The 19,137-nt window shown below is 38.5% G+C and overlaps 1 protein-coding gene across 6 annotated transcripts in view; it reads left to right on the top strand.

Moving 5' to 3' along the window:
* LOC140460424 (four and a half LIM domains protein 2-like) overlaps positions 1-17,869 on the top strand; it is a 75,708-nt gene extending 57,839 nt beyond the window's left edge. For all 6 annotated transcript variants that reach the window (XM_072554973.1, XM_072554995.1, XM_072554989.1 and 3 more), the window contains 5 exons: positions 5,211-5,385; positions 5,748-5,922; positions 7,578-7,747; positions 9,598-9,784; positions 12,320-17,869. In XM_072554973.1, the coding sequence (XP_072411074.1) occupies positions 5,211-5,385; positions 5,748-5,922; positions 7,578-7,747; positions 9,598-9,784; positions 12,320-12,471 (859 nt within the window). In that variant the 3' untranslated portion in view covers positions 12,472-17,869. The remainder of the gene's footprint in view (positions 1-5,210; positions 5,386-5,747; positions 5,923-7,577; positions 7,748-9,597; positions 9,785-12,319) is intronic.
* Positions 17,870-19,137: the final 1,268 nt, after the last annotated feature.

Below are 19,137 nucleotides of genomic sequence, written 5' to 3'. Positions count from 1 at the left end.
CTGAAGAATAGATTCCACAGCAAGAATTTTTTAAAAATCTGTTCTACCTTTTGTTTAGCCAATTAACAACTGTTAGGTTTCTTCAGATTTTATTTTATTTTAAATCATTACTGTAGAGGTAATTTAGCTCACTTAAAATGTTTACTGAATTCCTTTTTGGTTTCACTTTGTTTAACTTGTTTAATTCCATAAACTGTTCTGTCAGCATTGATCCTAAACTGCAGTCAACTTGTTGATCTAGGTGAATATATAGAACACCATTTTCCACACCAATTATTCAGTAACAAAACTATGTTTGACAATGCATAATAGCTTTCAAATGGCACAAACTTCCCAACTGGTGTGGCATGGCAGAATATTGAAATCTTAATTCATACTGATTTCCTTGATCACAGCCAAAACAGCAACAGAGTGATAACAACTGGGTTCAGTGCTCCAGAGTAGCAAAAGGTAAAGTCAACCTGGCTGGTTGCTTTTGAGTGAACCTGCTGTTAAGGCCAAAATCTATCTTAGACCTGGGTCTACTTCTGCTTCTATTGACTTAGAAAGTAGGAAAGATCCCTCCCTGCGGATCAAATGTAACGCTGCAGCATGTTAAAATGCTGTGTTGAGCACAGTTGTATTTAAGTTTGAAACAAAAAAAAATGTGGGTTTGCTTTCTGGAGAATTCACTGTGGTGTGGGAGAGTGCAGACTTTCTCAAAGGGGTCAGTGTCTGTGCTGTCATGATCGTGTTTGCCTCCCGCACAGAAAATTATGGGCTCAAGCAGCTCTACTGCTGCTTTATATTCCAGGCAAGTTGAGTTTAAAAGGGTGGCACAGTTCCTGAAGAAGGGCTGATGCCTGAAACGTTGATTCTCCTGTTCCTTGGATGTTGTCTGACCTGCTGCGCTTTTCCAGCAACACATTTTCAACTCTGATCTCCAGCATCTGCAGTCCTCACTTTCTCCTGGCACAGTGGTTAGCACTGCTGCCTCACAGCGCCAGAGACCTAGGTTCAATTCCCACCTCAGGCAACATTCTCCCCGTGTCAGTGTGGGTTTCCTCCCACAGTCCAAAAATGTGCAGGTTAGGTGAATTGGCCATGCTAAAATTGCCTGTAGTGTTAGGTGAAGGGGTAAATGTAGGGGAATGGGTCTGGGTGAGTTGCTGTTTGGATGGTTGGTGTGGAGTTGTTGAGCCGAAGGGCCTGTTTCCCCACTGTAAGTAATCTAATCTAATCACCAGCGCTCAGTAGCAGCAGTGTGTACCTTCTACAAGATACACTACAGAAATTCACCAAAGATCCTTACACAGCACCTTCCAAACCTACGACCACTTCTACCTAGAAGGACAAGGGCAGCAGGTACTTGGGAACACCACCACCTGCAAGTTCCCCTCCAAGCCACTCACCACACTGACTTGGAAATATACCACCATTCCTTCACAGTCATTGGGTCAAAATCCTGGAATTCCCTCCCTACCGGCTTTGTGGGTCAACGCACAGCAAGTAGACTGTTGTAATTCAAGAAGGCAGTTCACCAGCAACTTCTCAAGGGCAAATAGGGATGGGCTATCAATGCTGGCCAACCAGTGATGCCCAAGTCCCTTCTTTCCAATCAGTATTATGGCAAGTCAAAGTTTGAAATGTCTGTTCGGTTTTTTTTGGCGGTGAGAAGGGTTGGGGCTGAGTGTGAAGACATATTAAATACAAACAACTGGTTCTGGAAATCTGAAGCAAAAATAGAAATGTTGGAGAAACTCAGCAAGCCAGGCAGCATCTGCACAGATACTTCCGGAATGCTGAGTTCAGTTCTGGTTGCCCCGCTTAGGAAGGAGATTATTAAATTGGAGAGAGTTTCAGAAAATATTTACCATGATATTTCTGGTGTTGGAGGGTTTGAGTTATAAAACTAGGCTGGAAAGGCTGGGACTTTTCTCACTACAGCGAAGGAGGTTGAGAAGTGACCTTACTGAGGTTGTAAAATCGTGAGGAGCATAGATAAGGTGAATAGGACGGGTCTTTTCCCTGGTCTGGGGGAGTTCAAAGCTAGGATATGTATTTCTAAGATGAGAGGAGAAAGATTTAAAAAGGACATGATGAGCAACTGTTTTACACAAAGAGTGATAAATGTGTAGAATGAACTGCCAGAGAAAGTGGTGGGTGCAGGTACAGTTACAACATTGGATATGTACATGAATAGGAAAAGTTTGGAGGGATATGGGCCAAACGCAAGCAAATGGGACTAGTTTGGTTTAGGAACATGGTCAGCATGTACTAGTTGGACTGAATGTTCTGTTTCCATACTGTATGACTTTACATCTCTATGATGATGACTATGAATCAGGAAAGCAGTGATCCTTCTTCAGAACAAAATTCCCATTAAATATTATGTGGTATTATGCCCCTAAAAGGTGGAAGAAGTGTGAAAATCAGTGAATGTATCTCAAATTAGCTCAGAGGATTTCAAGTTTAACTCGAATGTCTTGCATCAGAAAATTAATTTGGTGCCTGTCGTAATATGAATAGATTTATAAAATTCAAGTGCTTATTGTTATCATTTGATTTAGTAATTGTTATCACTTTACATACTTGTTGCAACATCTTTAACACTTTGCCTTTTTAGTGTACCCTGTTAAAAAAAGGGCTTTTTGTAGCAGTGATAGAGTCCCAATCTCTGCACCAGGAAGGCCTGGATTCAGCTCCCACCTATTTCAGATGTGTGTAATAATATGGTTGAACAGGTTGAGTAGAAAATGTTTATTGCATGAAAAATCCCATTGTACATCTCCCTACAATGGAAATCACCTTTCTTACCACCAGAAAATTCAGTATTTATGAGCAGAATTAGAATAAGGAGAATGTCTCTGACATTGAAGTTGGAGCAGAGCAAATGAGAGCAACAACTTTAAGTAGATGCTTTAGTTGTGGTAGCGGCCAGTCAAACAAATTCTGATTAAATGTTGACTTTTGAGGAGGTTATCAAAACCATAGCAATCTCGTCAACAAAAAATAAATTGGACCCAATTAACTTAAGATTATATCAGTTCTTCTGGTGCAACATCTTGGGTAACTTGTGTATTTTCCCAATAGAACTGTAGCTTTAAGATTGCACACAGTCTTTGGTGTTAACTGACCAGCAGCACTTCCAAAAAAAGTCCAGAACTCACTATCGCCTGTAAATAGATTCACATATCTCTATATGTTGAAAGTGCTGGCAAAAAGCCAAATTAGCAGTGCTGAACATTTCATACAATCTCTGGAATTTATTCTCTTGGTATATGATAAGATCACAGCTAATTTGTTGAAAGCATTTATGTATTGAGAATCCCCACTAGATATACCAGATGACTACAAGAATTACATTTTATCTTTAGCATAACATTGGCACAGATATGTCTGAAGCTGTTGACAAGAAAACTCATCATCATGACAATAATGCACAAATGAGTTGTGGAATAAACTATGCATCAACTACGTTCAGAATAATGCAATATTGTTTGTAGTTTTTGATCCTTTAATCACTAGAGACAAAGTAGAAAAGAATAAAGGTAATTAAATAACTGAGTTTATTGAATTGTGGTATTGAATTGAGAAACTGTGGTTGAACTTTAGAGAAAAGTTCAGAGTTTTATAGTGATGTTAAATTAGAAATACAAAGGTTAGTAATGAATCTTGGATGGCAGATGAAAGTGAAGTGCCTCAGGAGCTGCCTGTTATACAGTCAGCCTGATAACAGTCCCATTGACAATGCACATACTGCAGTCAATTCAATTCCTTCCATTTTGGACTGTCATCCTAGAATTTTAACTCCTTGACTTAAAACCATGGTGACAAAATTATGAAACAAAACATTGCAATATATTAAGTGGTATAGAGATGGAAGATAAAGTATTAAGAAGACAGAAAATAGAATCTAATGTGTACAAAATATATGATTGCTTTAAACCACTTTAAACAGAACCTGAGTGTATGTGCAAATATGAAAATATTTGAATGAAATAGAACAGTCCACTAAGACTGAATTATGAACAGTAAAAGTAGATAGTTGGATGTAGTTGTTCTAACCAACATCTTGGCATTGTGGAGCAAGGAACAACCCAAGAGTCAGTGAGAAGATGGTAGATAACAAGAATAAGAAAACAGCCATACAGTGGGAAATGCAGCAGTCAGGGGAATAGACAGGTGTTTTGCAATTGCCAAATCTTATAGATAGGAACTGCCATTCAGCCATCTTTAATTAAATCATTCAAAGTAAACTGGAACTCCCCTATTATTTTGTTATTAAATGCTTGTTGGTTTCTGCCTTCTCACTTTCAATAATAATTCTAAACCGATACACTCTCATTATTAACTCACTAACTAGCAAAAAAAGTAGCTTTTCCATATTCACATCAACATTTTTCTGAACTGCAAAATCTATGAAACCTTCTCTTACCCTTCTCAGCTCCAGTGGAAGTTGCCTGGTATCTTACGTCACTCCTCAGAAATACTATTCCTCATCACTTTCAATTGTTCAACTTTTACTTCATATTCTTTGTACATATATATCCTTCTGATTAAAAATATATGAATTGGATTAAGTCATGGAATCCTAGTTTACATGTTGGTTTAATATTAATTTTAATATTCATATTCAGTATATAGAGGAGGGGGCTTGATGTTCATCACAATTCAATTTAGAGATAGTTCAATTATATTTAAACTGTAGAATATTGAGCTTAGTCGTTTCTCTGGAAAGGTTTTAGAAAGTGAGGAATACTTCCACTCCACCCATGGGAACACCCTGGACACTAGTCAAACAATATTTTGACTAAGCATCCTTGCCATTTCTGCCACATTCAAGGAGGGAAGCAGGAATATGATCACAGTGTAAGCGGAATCACAGCACAATAAGAAGACCAAGATGAACTTTATGTATCTCTGATTAGAAAATGTGTAAATTTTGGTTTGCTTTCATAGTAATAATGTTATGATCTTAAATTAAGAATCTCTCTTAAAATATCAATAAATCCGAAGTATAGTTGCTCTGTAATCTATTATTTTCGAGAAGCTGTCGTGGAAATTTCACTGCACTCAGTTTCACAGCTTCTGACAGTTCTCTTTGGTTTCGAGAATGTATAATTTTACCTCACTGGCAAATGGCACACTACCCTGTTTGACTTAACACTGGTTGGATTCCCAACTTCCATTATGCATCACCTTATGAAGTTTACTTTGTTTTTCTCTAGGAAGCATTTATTAAAAATAATGGGGGAACGCTTTGATTGTCATGATTGCAAGGAATCCCTTTATGGCAAGAAGTATATCTTGCGGGAAAACAACCAGTATTGTGTTAAATGTTATGAAAATCTGTATTCTAACGTGTGTGAAGCGTGTAAGGCACCAATCGGCAGTGACTGTAAGGTAAACATGTTCTTAAGTTTACTAAACATATACACTTTAAATATATTTTAAAATGATAAACACAACAAATTAATGTTATAACTATTATTGTTAACTTAGATCAAACAACTTTCCAAATGTCAGAAATTCACTGTAATTGCACAAATTATGAAGCTGTTAAAAATGTATTTGAAGGCCACATTTTAGGGATTACTCCCTTATTTTGATTAAAAAACAAGACATATATAACTTCAACCGAGTGCACTTGCTATAATTCACCATGCTGAATAGGAGAAACACAATTGTAGTACATTGTAATTGTAGGTATATATTTTCTGCATTATATACATACACATTTATTTCACCTCATCATTTTATCCTAGGATTTGTCCTATAAGGATCTTCACTGGCATGAAAAATGTTTCAACTGTGCTAAATGTAGCTGTTCTCTGGTTGAAAAACCTTTTGCTGCCAAGGATGAAGATCTGCTGTGTAATGAATGCTATTCAAATGAATACTCTTCAAAATGCTTCACCTGCAAAAAGACCATCCTGCCTGGTAAGAGTTCATGAAGTGCTTAATTAAGAAAAAAAACAGTAATTGCTGGAGAAATTCAGCAGGACTGGCAGCATTTGTGGAGAGAAAGCAGAGTTAATGTTTCTAGTCCAACTGAGGAAAGGTCACTGAACTTGAAACATTAACTTTGTTTCTCTTTCTACAGATGCTGCCAGATCCATTGAATTTCTCGTGCAATTTCTGTGTTTTTTTTCAGATTTCCAACAACTGCGTTCTATGTTTTATTTTATTTGGCTAATTAAGAGATAGTTTGACTAATCTTAACTCTGGATTATTGAGCCTCAGAAGTTTCTCTGGAGTGCTGTTAGCAAGTGAGAGCTACTTCCACTCACCCCATGGAAAAACTCTCTACTCCAACTGTATTTCAGCAAAGCATCCTTGACTTCTGTGATATATTCATGGCATTTGCCACAAGTGAACAAATCTGAGTACTGTCACTGTTGATTCACAGTAAGCCACAATAAGAGGTCAAGATGAAGAACCATTTTATGGGAGGAAGATTTCCATTTTCTTTACAATTTACATTGAGGTCAGCTAGCCATTATAGTAATTGCCCAATTTTAATTTCCAATGAATTAACCATACACGTATCCCAAAACAATTCTGAGTTTGGTTCTGTCTTGGTATAAATCAGAAGACCTGATATAGAGATGCAGTGTTGGACTGGAGCAGACAATATTAGAAGTCACATGACACCAGGTTATAGTCCAACAGGTTTATTTAAAATCACAATAGAATAGAATTTCCTTTATTGTCACATGTACTCAAGTACAGATGTACAGAACTACAAGAGTACAGTGAAAAGTTTACAATGTCACCCCACATGGTGCCATCTGAGGTACAAAGTACCTAGGTACAAATGTTAGATACAAAATAGAGAAATAAAGGAAAAAAAGGAAAAAAACTTACGTTACCTTACAGTTATTCACAATATAAGTTCAAAAATAAGAAATAAAGTTAAAAACATAAACATTATAGTCTTTCTGTGACAGGTTTGCAGTAGGGAATTCCACATGTGGTCTGACCATGCTCGCAAATCACTGACCACCCACACTGGTCCCCAGTCCAACAACTGTCCCCACTCCACTTCAGCGTCCAGGTCACTGGCTCGCCCTGCCCTGATTGAGCCTTGAACCTCAGGAGACATGAATGTAGGGAAGCAACCCCAAGGTCTTTCCAACCTGTGAAAAGGCCACAACAAAAACAGCAGGTATGGGGACGGAGAGGAAATTCATTTTTACAGTGAAAACCTTTGAGAATTCAGGTTTCCCACCAACATGCCTGCCTCTATGTTGGAGACAAATATTTGGCCCCAAGGGTATGTTAAGCTCTATGGTACTCCTGATCAATTGCTCTTCAATAGTGAAAGCTATTCATTTAGTTTCCAACACGCTTTCATCAAGGTGAATATGAGTTAGTAATTTGTGTAGTGAAATGCACAACAAATTGTGGGAGGTGAAACTCAACATTGCCCCTTATTACTTTGGGACCAATTTGAAAATATATCTGCACCACACAATTACATACTGGGCATTTACATTCCTTAACTATATAGTTATGTAGAATAAAATGTGTTTAAATTGAATAGTCAAGCACAATTTGCTCTCTGATAAAAGTAACCATTTTTGCAATGACAGGATCTCGTAAAATGGAATACAAGGGAAACAGTTGGCATGAAACGTGCTTCACTTGCAAACGCTGCCAGCAGCCAATGGGAACCAAATCTTTTATCCCCAGGGAAAATGATGCCTACTGTGTCCCATGCTATGAAAAGCAGTTCGCTCAGCACTGTTCATCCTGCAAGAAGGTATATGTTTTAATATGGTCATGTAACTTTTCTTTTAATTGTTAATTTATCCCAATTGTGTACAGATAACACTGAGCCCGCATTGAGGTAATGTTTACTTCTGGAAAAATCAAACTACAAATTTATTCCTGTTGCTAGGGAACAGAAGTGGACGTCTGAGTCATTCTGTACTTCACATTGCTGGTGAAATCACCTCTTCGTGATCAGGTGCCTGCAGTAAAGGTGCAACTTCTCTAGGTGAACATATATGACTGTGGTTGGAACAGCATATCTGCTCATTCACATTTACTGGGTATGATGCAGATAACACCTGCTCTGCATCGGTCCCAAGTTGCCAAGAGAAACGACTTTCGTAGGGAGCATTAAATGCTTGCAGAAAATGCTTGAGAAGCTCAGCAGGTCGAGGAGGTGTAATTTAAATGGGGATAATATTGTGCTCTAACGTTGTTGAACTCAATGTTGAGTCCTGAAGGATGTAAAATGTATAAGCAACATACTCTTCCTCAGGCTTTGCTGAAAAACTGAAGTGGGCCTAGGATGGAAAGGTTAGCAGGACAGCATCTACATCACTCCTTTACTACCACTATCACTCCTTTCTTTCTCTGGAACAGCTCACCATCTGTTCCACTTGCTCAACCATCATAGCAACCATCATTTTTCAGTCCATTTCAGTTCCAAAGAAGATAATTGGATTCGAACATTAACTCTGTTTCACTCTCCACAGATGCTGCCTGACATGCTGATTCTCTCCATTACTTCCTATTTTTCTATCAATCCAGTAACGCTCCTCTGAACCATCCCTATTGCATTTATGTCCTTTCTTAAATAAAGAAACCATAACAACATACAGGATTCAAGACGTGGTCTCACCAATGCCTTGAATAACTGAAGCATAATCTCCTTACTTTTATGTTCAATGTCTTGCACAGTAAAGGGTAGCATTCCATTCCCTTCTTGATTATGCGCTGTACCTGCAGGTTATCTTTTTGTAATTCACACATTAGAACATTTAGATCCCTCGGCATCTCAGAAGACTGCTCTTGTTCTCCATTTAAATAAGTCTACTTTTGTATTCTCCCAATCAAAGTGAAAAAAACTCCACACTAGCCTATAGTACACTCCTTGTCACTGATTTTCATCCACTCACTCAAACCAGTCATATTGGTCCATGTCCTTGTTACATTATCTTCACACTGTACTTTCCTACCACGCACTGAAAATCCACTCCACTGTATCATTATGCTCCTCATTTAAACCATTGATAATTATAAAAAAAATTAAGGGCCCAGCAGGGATCACTGTGAAATGCCATTTGTTACATCCTGTCAATCAGAAAAAAGCTCATTTATGCATATATTCTGTTTTCTGCAGCCAATCAATCTTCTATTATTGCTAGTATGTTATTCTCTCTACCATTAACTCCTACTCTGTGCAATAACATTTTATGCTATGTTTTGTCTCATACCTTCTGAAAATCCAGGTACAGTATGGACTCCCTTATTATGCATAGAACACAATCCCATGAATTACAAAAAGTTGCTTTCTCTCCTTCATAAGACCATCCCAATTGCCTTGAGCTTTCCTAATTTCCACATTATAATCTTAATGACTGATTCTAAAGTTTTCCTGATGACAAATGTCAAGCTAACTGGCCTATAGTTTCCTGTTAACTGCCTCCCTCCCTTTTGGAATAGTGGGGTTATGTTTTCCACTTTCTAGTCTGATGTAAATATTTAAGGGGGCCGATCACTTTTCAACAATTTGCACCATGAACATCTAGATCCAGTTTTTCTGAAACTACTTTGTTTTGCATTTCTGTGTATTTATCCATGTTACACCCTGTTTGACAGGCAATAACAAGTGGAGGGGTGAGTTATCATGACCAGCCTTGGCATAAGGAGTGCTTTCTGTGTACTGGATGCAAAATGCAACTAGCTAATCAGCGTTTCACCTCGAGGGATGACTTCCCATATTGTCTGGATTGTTTCAGCAACCTCTATGCTAAGAAGTGTACGGCTTGTGGAAAAGCAATTGCTGGTGAGTCAAACTCTGATTACACATCCAATTTTCTGTATGAAGATAGATGCTGATTAAGTCAGGTGAATAATACATGGGAATAGTAAGATTCTTAGCTGAGAAAACAGGTAAGGAGGACCTGGGCATACTGGGAACAGGCAGCCTTGGTGGGTGGGAGGTGCAGGTGGTTTTCTCAGGGAAGGTAGTGTCATTAATGGCGGGTGCAGACATTGCCATCAAAGGGCACATCCATGGACCATGGAGTGCTCAAAAAAGATGCCCTGCCAGAGCCGCTTACATGCCACCTGTTTTCACTAGCTGCTCTCCCAATAAGGCAGAAAGACTTTTCAATGTGAGAAAAATGCCAGGGGAAGTCTAGAAATTGTTCTGAGTTGGTCACCTAAGCAACTCAATTGAGCTCCCAGCAGTTGATCCATCTGTCAGCTTTCCCTCTGTTGGCAAAACGCCACAGTAGTGGGGAAACATTGGGCACACCACAGATACATTCCAGCTCCATATTGCCAGTGTTCCTTCCTCACAGCTATCAACAATGGGTGGGGTAAAATGGTAGTCTATGTACTCAGGTTTCTCTGTGTCCAAGCAGATTCTTCTGCATGCTTAGCTGCAATGTCAGCTAATGTACAACCAATAGTGCAGTACAGCTGAGAGGTAGCGCATTCATTTCTATGTAATTTCTATGTAATTCCTGGTTCCCACATGAAAATGTTCACCATAACCCTGAGCGAGCTCTGCTTCAAATGCTGCCATGAAATTATTTTACAATGCTCCCTGAGGCATCTGGGGCCTTCATTAAATATTATATCTGAAAGATGGTATTATTGCCCATGACCCAAATCACAACTATCTATCATTTCATTCTGCCAAATGCGTTTTTCAGAAAGCAGAGGATCCTATGAACGTCACCTGTTGGTGACACAAAGAGCTGAAAGAAATCCAATATCATTCTCAAGTGACAGGAAACTGCTGCCTGTCTATAGGTTGGGGCAGTAAGATGCAACATAAAATTCCCTTGTATGATAAAATAAGAATTTATTTTAATTTGAAGTTGATCTCATTTCTTTGCAGCTTCCCTCTCCTTCTTCATCCAAGCAGCATCCACCTGGAGCCTCCCAATTTTCTTCCAGGCTTCCTGTCACTCCCAGGCACAATAAGGAGGTAGACCGTCCCACATCTGTTCTTGGTGCAGGCCTCTCCCCATGTCTACTCCTAGTGCAGGTCTCCCCATGGTCCCATTCCCAGAGCAGGCTTCACGCCCCCTACTCCTGCTCCCAAGCAGATCTCCCCCATTCTCGATCCCAGGGCAGGCCTCCCCGTACTCCCTCCCCCAGTACTGGTTCTCTGGCAGATCCTGCTTCCAGCACCAGGCTTTGTCCCCGATCCTGCAACGGTCCAAGGCTCCCAGCCTTCCCAGCCCCTGGTGATGATGACGCTGTGCATGGAAAGTGGTGAGGTTATCAGTGCAGAATCTACCCATAGCCCATCCCGTCATGGCCATCTGACGACATGAGCTGCACTTGCATATGCATTGTGGCCATTTTAGCATCATGGGTAATTTCTTGTTTTAAGAAGGTTTGAACATAATGTGAGTTTTCAATAAAATTATTTTGTCACCAGACTGCAGAATGACTTCCATATTAATGGAAATTTTATAAAGCCTTCATTTGAGACAGATGCTGATAGAAGTTTTGAGGATTTCTATGCCCTCAGGGCATCTTGAACTACTTCACAGCCAGTCACTAAGAAAAGAAATGTTATCACTGTTACAGCAGCTAATTTGTTGATGCCAAAGTCTGATAATCTTAATGAGATAAGTGATTAGATAAGCAGCGTTATCAATTTGATCAAAGAAAAAGTGTTGACCAGAACACTGAGAGAGCTCTGCCTTACATACTGCCATGGAATTATTTTACAGCAGCCCAAGTGATAGCTGGGGCCTTCGTTCTAATGTTGCATCTGAAAGATGGCACCTTTGCCAGCATAGCATTCACGTCACATTGCACCCAGTGTCACTTCTTACTATATTCCAGTGTCACTTCACATTGCCCTCCAGTCAGATCTGGAGCTTGAACTCATGACATTTCTTTTCAGACATGTGAGTGCAATCAATAAATAAAACTACAAACATTTGGAATTAAACAGGTTCATTTTTTATTAACAGAGTGCCAGTTTTAAAGCCAGTTTATGTATCATTGATAAAGCACTGAGTTCACTAATTAATGTTTTCGATATCCATGCCAGAACTTGACTGACATTTAAGTTTCCTCTACATCAGTAATATTTGAATAAGTGCAGGAAAGGCAGAAACTAAAAGGAACTCAATTTTGACAGCAGCTTATTGATTTCCTTTAATGCAAACCAGACCAAAGCTCAAACCAATCCATAGCTACAATGAGCATAACTTCCGGCTATACCAAGACTACAAAAAGAGAGAACATGTGGAAAGTGAACACAGAGTCAAACAAAATTCAAAGCAAGATTGCAACTTCATAAAACTATCAGTATGAAACTTCAACTCAGACTTTTTTATTTATTCAGGTCTCGGAGGTTCAAAGTATATCTCCTTTGAAGATCGCCAGTGGCACAACGATTGCTTCAATTGTAAAAAATGTGCCATCTCTTTGGTCGGTCGAGGATTTCTCACAAAACAAGACGATGTCCTCTGTCCCGAATGTGGTCGCGATGCTTAAACTGTGAAATCAAATCAAACCTGGATTTTGGAATAAGTGGTAGCACAATTCTGTCTTTCAAAATATATCTGCAGCTTTCAACATAGTAATAAGCATAATCAATAACCTTTGGCAAGCACTCAATGGGCCAGATTTTGTAGACAACAGAGAAGCAATGGCACTGATCATTGGCCTCAAAGGAATCTATCCACATTGATGTAGTTGTCTCTATGGTGTATTTCTCCCCATTGTCATTTCACAGCAGCATTTGCTTTCAAGACATGGGGGTATAAGATATGCAGTAGAATGGAGCAGGTAAGCAGCCAATCACACTGAAGTGTTCGCATGATTCAAACTAGAGGGTTAAAACGCTTAACATCCAACACTTATATATATATAAATATTGCGGATTCTGAAAGTCTGAAGTGCAAACAGGAAAAGACTGGAAAAACTCAGCAGCATCTTTGGAGAAAGAAACAATGTTAAATTTTTGGGTCCAAAGTGGCCGTTCTTCAGCACTGGACTCGAAACTTTAATCCTGTTTCTCTGTCGACAGACACGATCAAACCTGCTGAGATCTTGCAACACTTTGTATTTCTATTTAATATCCTCTACTATTGATTTAGTTATTACAGATAACAAAACAAATTATTCCTGGATTTGGATTAAAACTAATGTAAAGATAAATTTTAGAAAGTTTTTGTTTAATGTGGAATTTTCTTTGTAATTATTCAGAAATTTAACATGCTTCAAATTTTAAAAATAAATGTCTTAGGTCCAGTGAGAGTATTTAACAGTAATTATAAAGTTTAAATGCCATCTAAAAACAATAGACTTATATTGCATTGAATAGGGTGCAACTTTTCCAAAAATTTTGAAATCAAGATGAAAAATATAAGAAGAGGGGTTCTTCAATTGATTGCCCATGGTTTGCAGTCTATAATTGTCTCAACCTCCTGGAGAACCATGGGATTATGATTTCTGTTCCCTGATGGTGGATATTAGATTACTTACAGTGTGGAAACAGGCCCTTCGGCCCAACAAGTCCACACTGCCCCGCCGAAGCGCAACCCACCCATACCCCTACATTTACCCCTTACGGGCAACACTACGGGCAATTTACCATGGCCAATTCACCTGACCTGCACATTTTGGACTGTGGGAGGAAACCGGAACACCCGGAGGAAACCCACGCAGACACGGGGAGAACGTGCAAACTCCACACAGTCAGTCGCCTGAGACGGGAATTGAACCCGGGTCTCTGGCGCTGTGAGGCAGAAGTGCTAACCACTGTGCCACCGTGCCGCCCATGAAGTATGCCATATAAAGTGAGGAGACTTGTAAAATCCAGTGAGGAAATTCCCAGTTGTCTAAGCGGCTGTGTGAGCAAGATGTTAGGTGGCCCATCCACCTTTGGATCATTGAGTCTCTTAAAGCAGCTAATTAATGGCCACTAAAGGAAATCATCCTTGACATTTAGGGGACCAATGTACGCTGTAAACACTCGGGCTGTTGCCTGACAAAAGGGTAGCCCTCCTTCGTGGGCCCCACAAAGCTCAATTCCCCTCTCTCCACAGCCCTCCCTCCTGTCTCTTGAGCCTGGCACTGTGGGACAATGTGACCCTCCCTCCCTCACCCACCTCCTGGGCTGCTCACTATAGTGGGACAGCCTGTGATCCAAATAGGTTTTAGCGAGTCCTGCTGGCACTCTCAGGTTTAAAAAGCTGATTGCCCAACAATCTGATTGCTTTCAGCATCAAAATGTTCTGTGTCAGCTGTAGAAATTGTGGCCCATTCACCTTTTAACCAGAATAGATGGGGACTGCTGCACCCTGTATTATCAAGCCCCAGGATCACTGACAGCAACATTAATCATTACAGACTGTAGAAATGGTTGTGAGTTTCAGTGTTGTACGGACGATGAAAACTAGCAATTTCATCACTGGTATTACAAAGTCTAGCCATTGGTGTTTCTGATAAAAGTAACTTTTGTCTGTAGCAGAAGGTCTTTTTCAGAGTACCGCACAATATCATCCCTACACAATATGTTTTATTTGCTTTTGCTTTCAATGGTAGCTTTCTCATAAAAGCATTCCTACATTGTTGCAGAAATCGGATAAAATGTTATAATGTGAGCAAGGGAAGATATTGTATTGACTAACCACAATGGGCAAGCTGGTTTCACAAGAACAAATGTAATCTATTTGGTGTGAAAAATTTTATATTAACTAGTAATGTCTCTAATGGGATGGAGTGCAGCATTACTAGTGATGAAGGTTAACAGTTGCATTAATAACTGTTCCTACTACAATTGGGAAATAGCATTAATTTGCTTTTAGACTTTGCCAGCAATTTCTTTAAATCAAAATTTAATATATGGCGATGTGTTTCTGTATTCTTCATATTTAAAATAGAATGTTGTGTAATTCTGGCCTACATTTAGAATTAGATTCTCATGTGACATGAGTATAGTTTAGATGCAAGTTACATTCTCTATTTCTGAAGTAGCCTGTCCCATTCTCAAACGCAAACTTCAAACAGTACATAATATTTTAGATGCCATATCTTTTCAATGATGAGTTTATAATAAATACAGCTTACAGTGATGCTAAACATGCACGAAGTACAGCAGCACCTCTAATCAGTGCAAAATATTCACATTTACTTGTTTATATTTTTAGCTCTAGTAGTTTATCCACTGATCTGCCAATAAAGCTTCAGCAGTTCACAGAGCAAAAAGCAAGCAATTCCACACCAAGTTTAACAACAAGAAACTAAAACTCTCATAATAAATGATTTTGGAAATTTATGATCAGTTTTGGAAGCATATATTAGAATATACAGTCGTAGAAGTAATGCCTTACCCTTTATTTGTAAGAGACTTGCAACTTTTGCTTCCATATACTCTTTTGACATCAGATGATAATTTAATACCAATGGTGCAAAGTTTGTGTCCGTGCCACTTTGTAACAAGTTGGGCTGAAATATGAAATAACTATTTCTGGAAGGAGCAATCAATAGTTTACAAAAATAATGGAATATAAGTAGTAAGCAATACAAATTTCTTCACAAAATGTAGGTATATATGCTGGTGAACTTAAGTGGAAAGAAATCAGTTTTATTTGTAGATAAATTTATTTTATATTTGTTCAATCAATGTGAGTGACACTTGACATGGCTGCTTTTATTACCTATTCCAGTTGACCGTAAGAGATGGTGGCCATTTCCTTGAAATACATTGGTACATGTGAGATCTTCCCATTATGGTGTTTCAAAGGGAATTTCACAAGTTCAACCCAGCATTATCAATATTCCTATTCCATTATATAGCAAAATTTAATCAGGCTCAGTTTTAAAACAGTCAATTAACCCAGTGTCTACAGCTTTTTTTAGAAGAAAGAGTGGAATTTCCAATATGTGGAAAGTTGCCACAGGGTATTTATCTTCTGATGTGCTTATTCTTGTCAATATTTCTATATGCTTTAGCTCTTGGCGATCCCCAGGATTATATTGGAAGGATTGCTGGTGGTAACGTTGAAGGTCAAAGAAGATAGTTAGGTATTTCCTGCCATTCCAAGCACATCTGTCCAAAGTCCTCACAGAGGATAACAGTAGCTATTTCATTCTCTTAGGGTCCATGATTGGCAGTGAAGACTGTATCATTGATGGAAACAGCCTCACTCCTGCTTTGCAGTGTAAGAAAGAATATTGAAGCAACTAAAAAAAATGAAAACACTGCTGTGTAAAGGGCTATGTTGCAACCACCTTCCTATAATTAGTATGATTTTGCTCACTGATCTTTTCCTTTAAATCCGTCCCTTCACACCCCACCCCAACACCCCCACCTCACCCACCATGGGCCACAGCTCAGCTAGATAGCCTTGACTCCCAATTCAGTCATTCCTGCTTAATTTCAAGACAGCTACCCTTCCTTTGCTCTGTATTCTGTCAGGTCTGCAGTTTGAAGTCTGATTACAATAGTTTCTGACAGAAATGAAAGTGAATTTCAGTACGTACTTATTGCTGAGTAGGTGTCATTTGATGGTACTATTGTTGACTCCTTCTATCACTTGGTTGATGTGTCTGTGGTGATGAGGGGCAAGTTTGAGAGGGCTGATATCTTACTCTAAGATGTACCTAATGTTACTCCTGACAACAGCTTTTACATTTCCTATTGAATTAGGGAGCTTCAAGTTGAATGGTAATTGAGGCAGGAGCATGAGGTGACAAATTTTGATAGATTATGCTGCTGCTGTTGGCCCACCAATGCCTCGTGGTGTCCTGTTTTTGAATTGTTCACTCTGCGCTGAGTAGGACAAAACCAATGGTGGCTGCCTTTCTCAAATCCAAAAAGTATGCCATTAAAATGAAGGCAGGTATGAATGCACAGGTAAAGCAGAAAGATTGTAGTTGCCAATCTAACCACTCAACTGCTGTCAGTGTCAGAGACAGATTCACAGTTTTACAGTTCTCATATGTTCATCTAAATTCTTTGGTTATTTGGTCCTTTCAAACTTTCCCTTTGACTATAATCATAACAGCTGTGACTTACAGTATATTCCTGATTGCCTGAAAATCTGTTCACAGAAATCTTGAAATTTAATGTGTCGCTTTGTGCTACAAATCCATATAAATTTATGATTTCCCTTTTCCTCCCTTCTTTTTGGCAAATGTTAGCAGCTTAGATCCTAAACATCAAGCCTTGAATGTCTTTGATCCAAGTAATGGCCACACACTAAAAAGTGCAGATTGTTTCTTCTGTGAAAGCTCTTTGTAATGCAGCTCTTACTGTTTTTGAATCTTCCAGTCATGTGAAAAAAGGGTGAGATGTAATTTGTGTAATACCACACACACATATTCCTGTTACTGCTTGATGCTGTTGGGAATACATGGAAGTGTTTGTTTTTTTCATTTTAAATTGTGCTTAATTAAGTTCTGTGGACTGAAATATATCACATTTTTAAAAAATAACTTCATCATTTAACATTGATCACCACAAAGTTTTCTTTAAAGTTGATGAATTCACACTTAGTAATGTTTGCATTTTAGTGAGGAATATTATGCATTAAAGATATGTACTAAACTGCAGAATGTTTCACAATCTTAATTCACAGTATCCTTGGAAACAACTAAATTAAGGCAGACTGAATAGTGTGATAGGTATAAACATGAGAATCATGCTTTAACTGTGACAAACTTTAGTGCTGATATGCTCAAACATACATTTTAAACTGCAGTGTAAACATCATCAGTTGCATGCAAATTAGGAACTTTTCTGAGGTACAAAAGTTATTTATGAGTGAAAGTTGTCAAGCAGATAGAATATTGTGCTTTTGAGATTGTCAACAAATTAGAGACAATTTAGAAACTAATAAAATAAAGTTTAAATGTCAAGTACTTTAATGATGTGTTTTATCTTTTTTCCCATATTCTTTATAAGGTGCAACTTGTCTTATTCAATTTTGATATACATTAAAACCCACAGTAAGCATGTGAAGTTAACATTGCAGTGAGTAATTTGTGTGATTACACTCTGACAACATAAGGCATAAAAGTTATCACATTTGCAGAATAAAACTATTCTGTTGCAGTTGTGGTAGGTTTGAGGATTTCAGAAAAAAAGTCCACTGCTACATTTCATTGTTGTACATTAAGTATCATGTAACATTTAACCCAATAATGTACATTGATTGGACTTTTATCACTAACAATAATAACCAAATAATCTTTCACTAAAGTTCCTGAACCTTCTTATCATTTGCAGAAAATTCAAATCATTCTGGAAATTGGCTGCCATGTTTTCAACATATGATGCACTCCCAATGAAGCCAATATAGATTTCTTTTGATCAACAATTCAGAGATGCAATTACACTTCTCTGGAGCAGATGGGTCTTGAACTTAGTCTTCCGGGCTCAGAATTAGAGACTCTGCCACTGCACCACAGCAATCCTCATGAAACGAATATTTCCTTTCTGGGATATGGTGGCCAGAATTGCTCACAATCCTCCAAGTGTGTCTAACGTATGCTTTGTTTTAGCTGTCTAATGACTACTTGTTTGTATTCTACTCCACTAATTATAAATATGAATGCCAACAGATATTTTTTGGATTATTTTCTTTGCCTATCCATGATATTTAAATGATATTTAAATGAGGAGAACCCAAGGGCACAGCCTTAGAATAGAGGGAAGTCCCTTTTGAACGGAGTAAGGGAGAAACCTTTTTAGCCCAAAATTGGTGAATCTGTGGAATTCATTGCCACAGAAAGCTATGGACGCCAGGTCATTGAATATATTTCAAACAGAGACAGATAAGTTCTTGATTGCCGAGGGATCAAATGTTACAGGGAAAAAGCAGGAAAATGGGGTTGTAAAACCTATCAGCCATGATTGATGGGCATAATGGCCTAATTTCAGGTCCTATGTCATATAGTTTTATATATGTAAGCACACCTTCAGTCTCTGTGGAAATCTATTGTTTTTAGCTTTTAAAACTTTACTAAGGACTTTGTTCTATCCATTTTAACATTGACATCCATTTGTCATAGTTTTGCCCTTTGGGTTACTCAATTAAAAACTCCTTGCAATTTTGCACTTTCCTCCACATTGCTTTGTCAAAGGCAAACTCAGACACGTGGCAGCATCTAAATTGTTAATATCTATGGTGAACAACAATAGCCCCAACA

The sequence above is a fragment of the Chiloscyllium punctatum genome, chromosome 3 (assembly GCF_047496795.1).
Source record: "Chiloscyllium punctatum isolate Juve2018m chromosome 3, sChiPun1.3, whole genome shotgun sequence".
NCBI lineage: Eukaryota > Metazoa > Chordata > Chondrichthyes > Orectolobiformes > Hemiscylliidae > Chiloscyllium > Chiloscyllium punctatum.
This window is presented reverse-complemented; position numbering and strand designations above follow the sequence as displayed.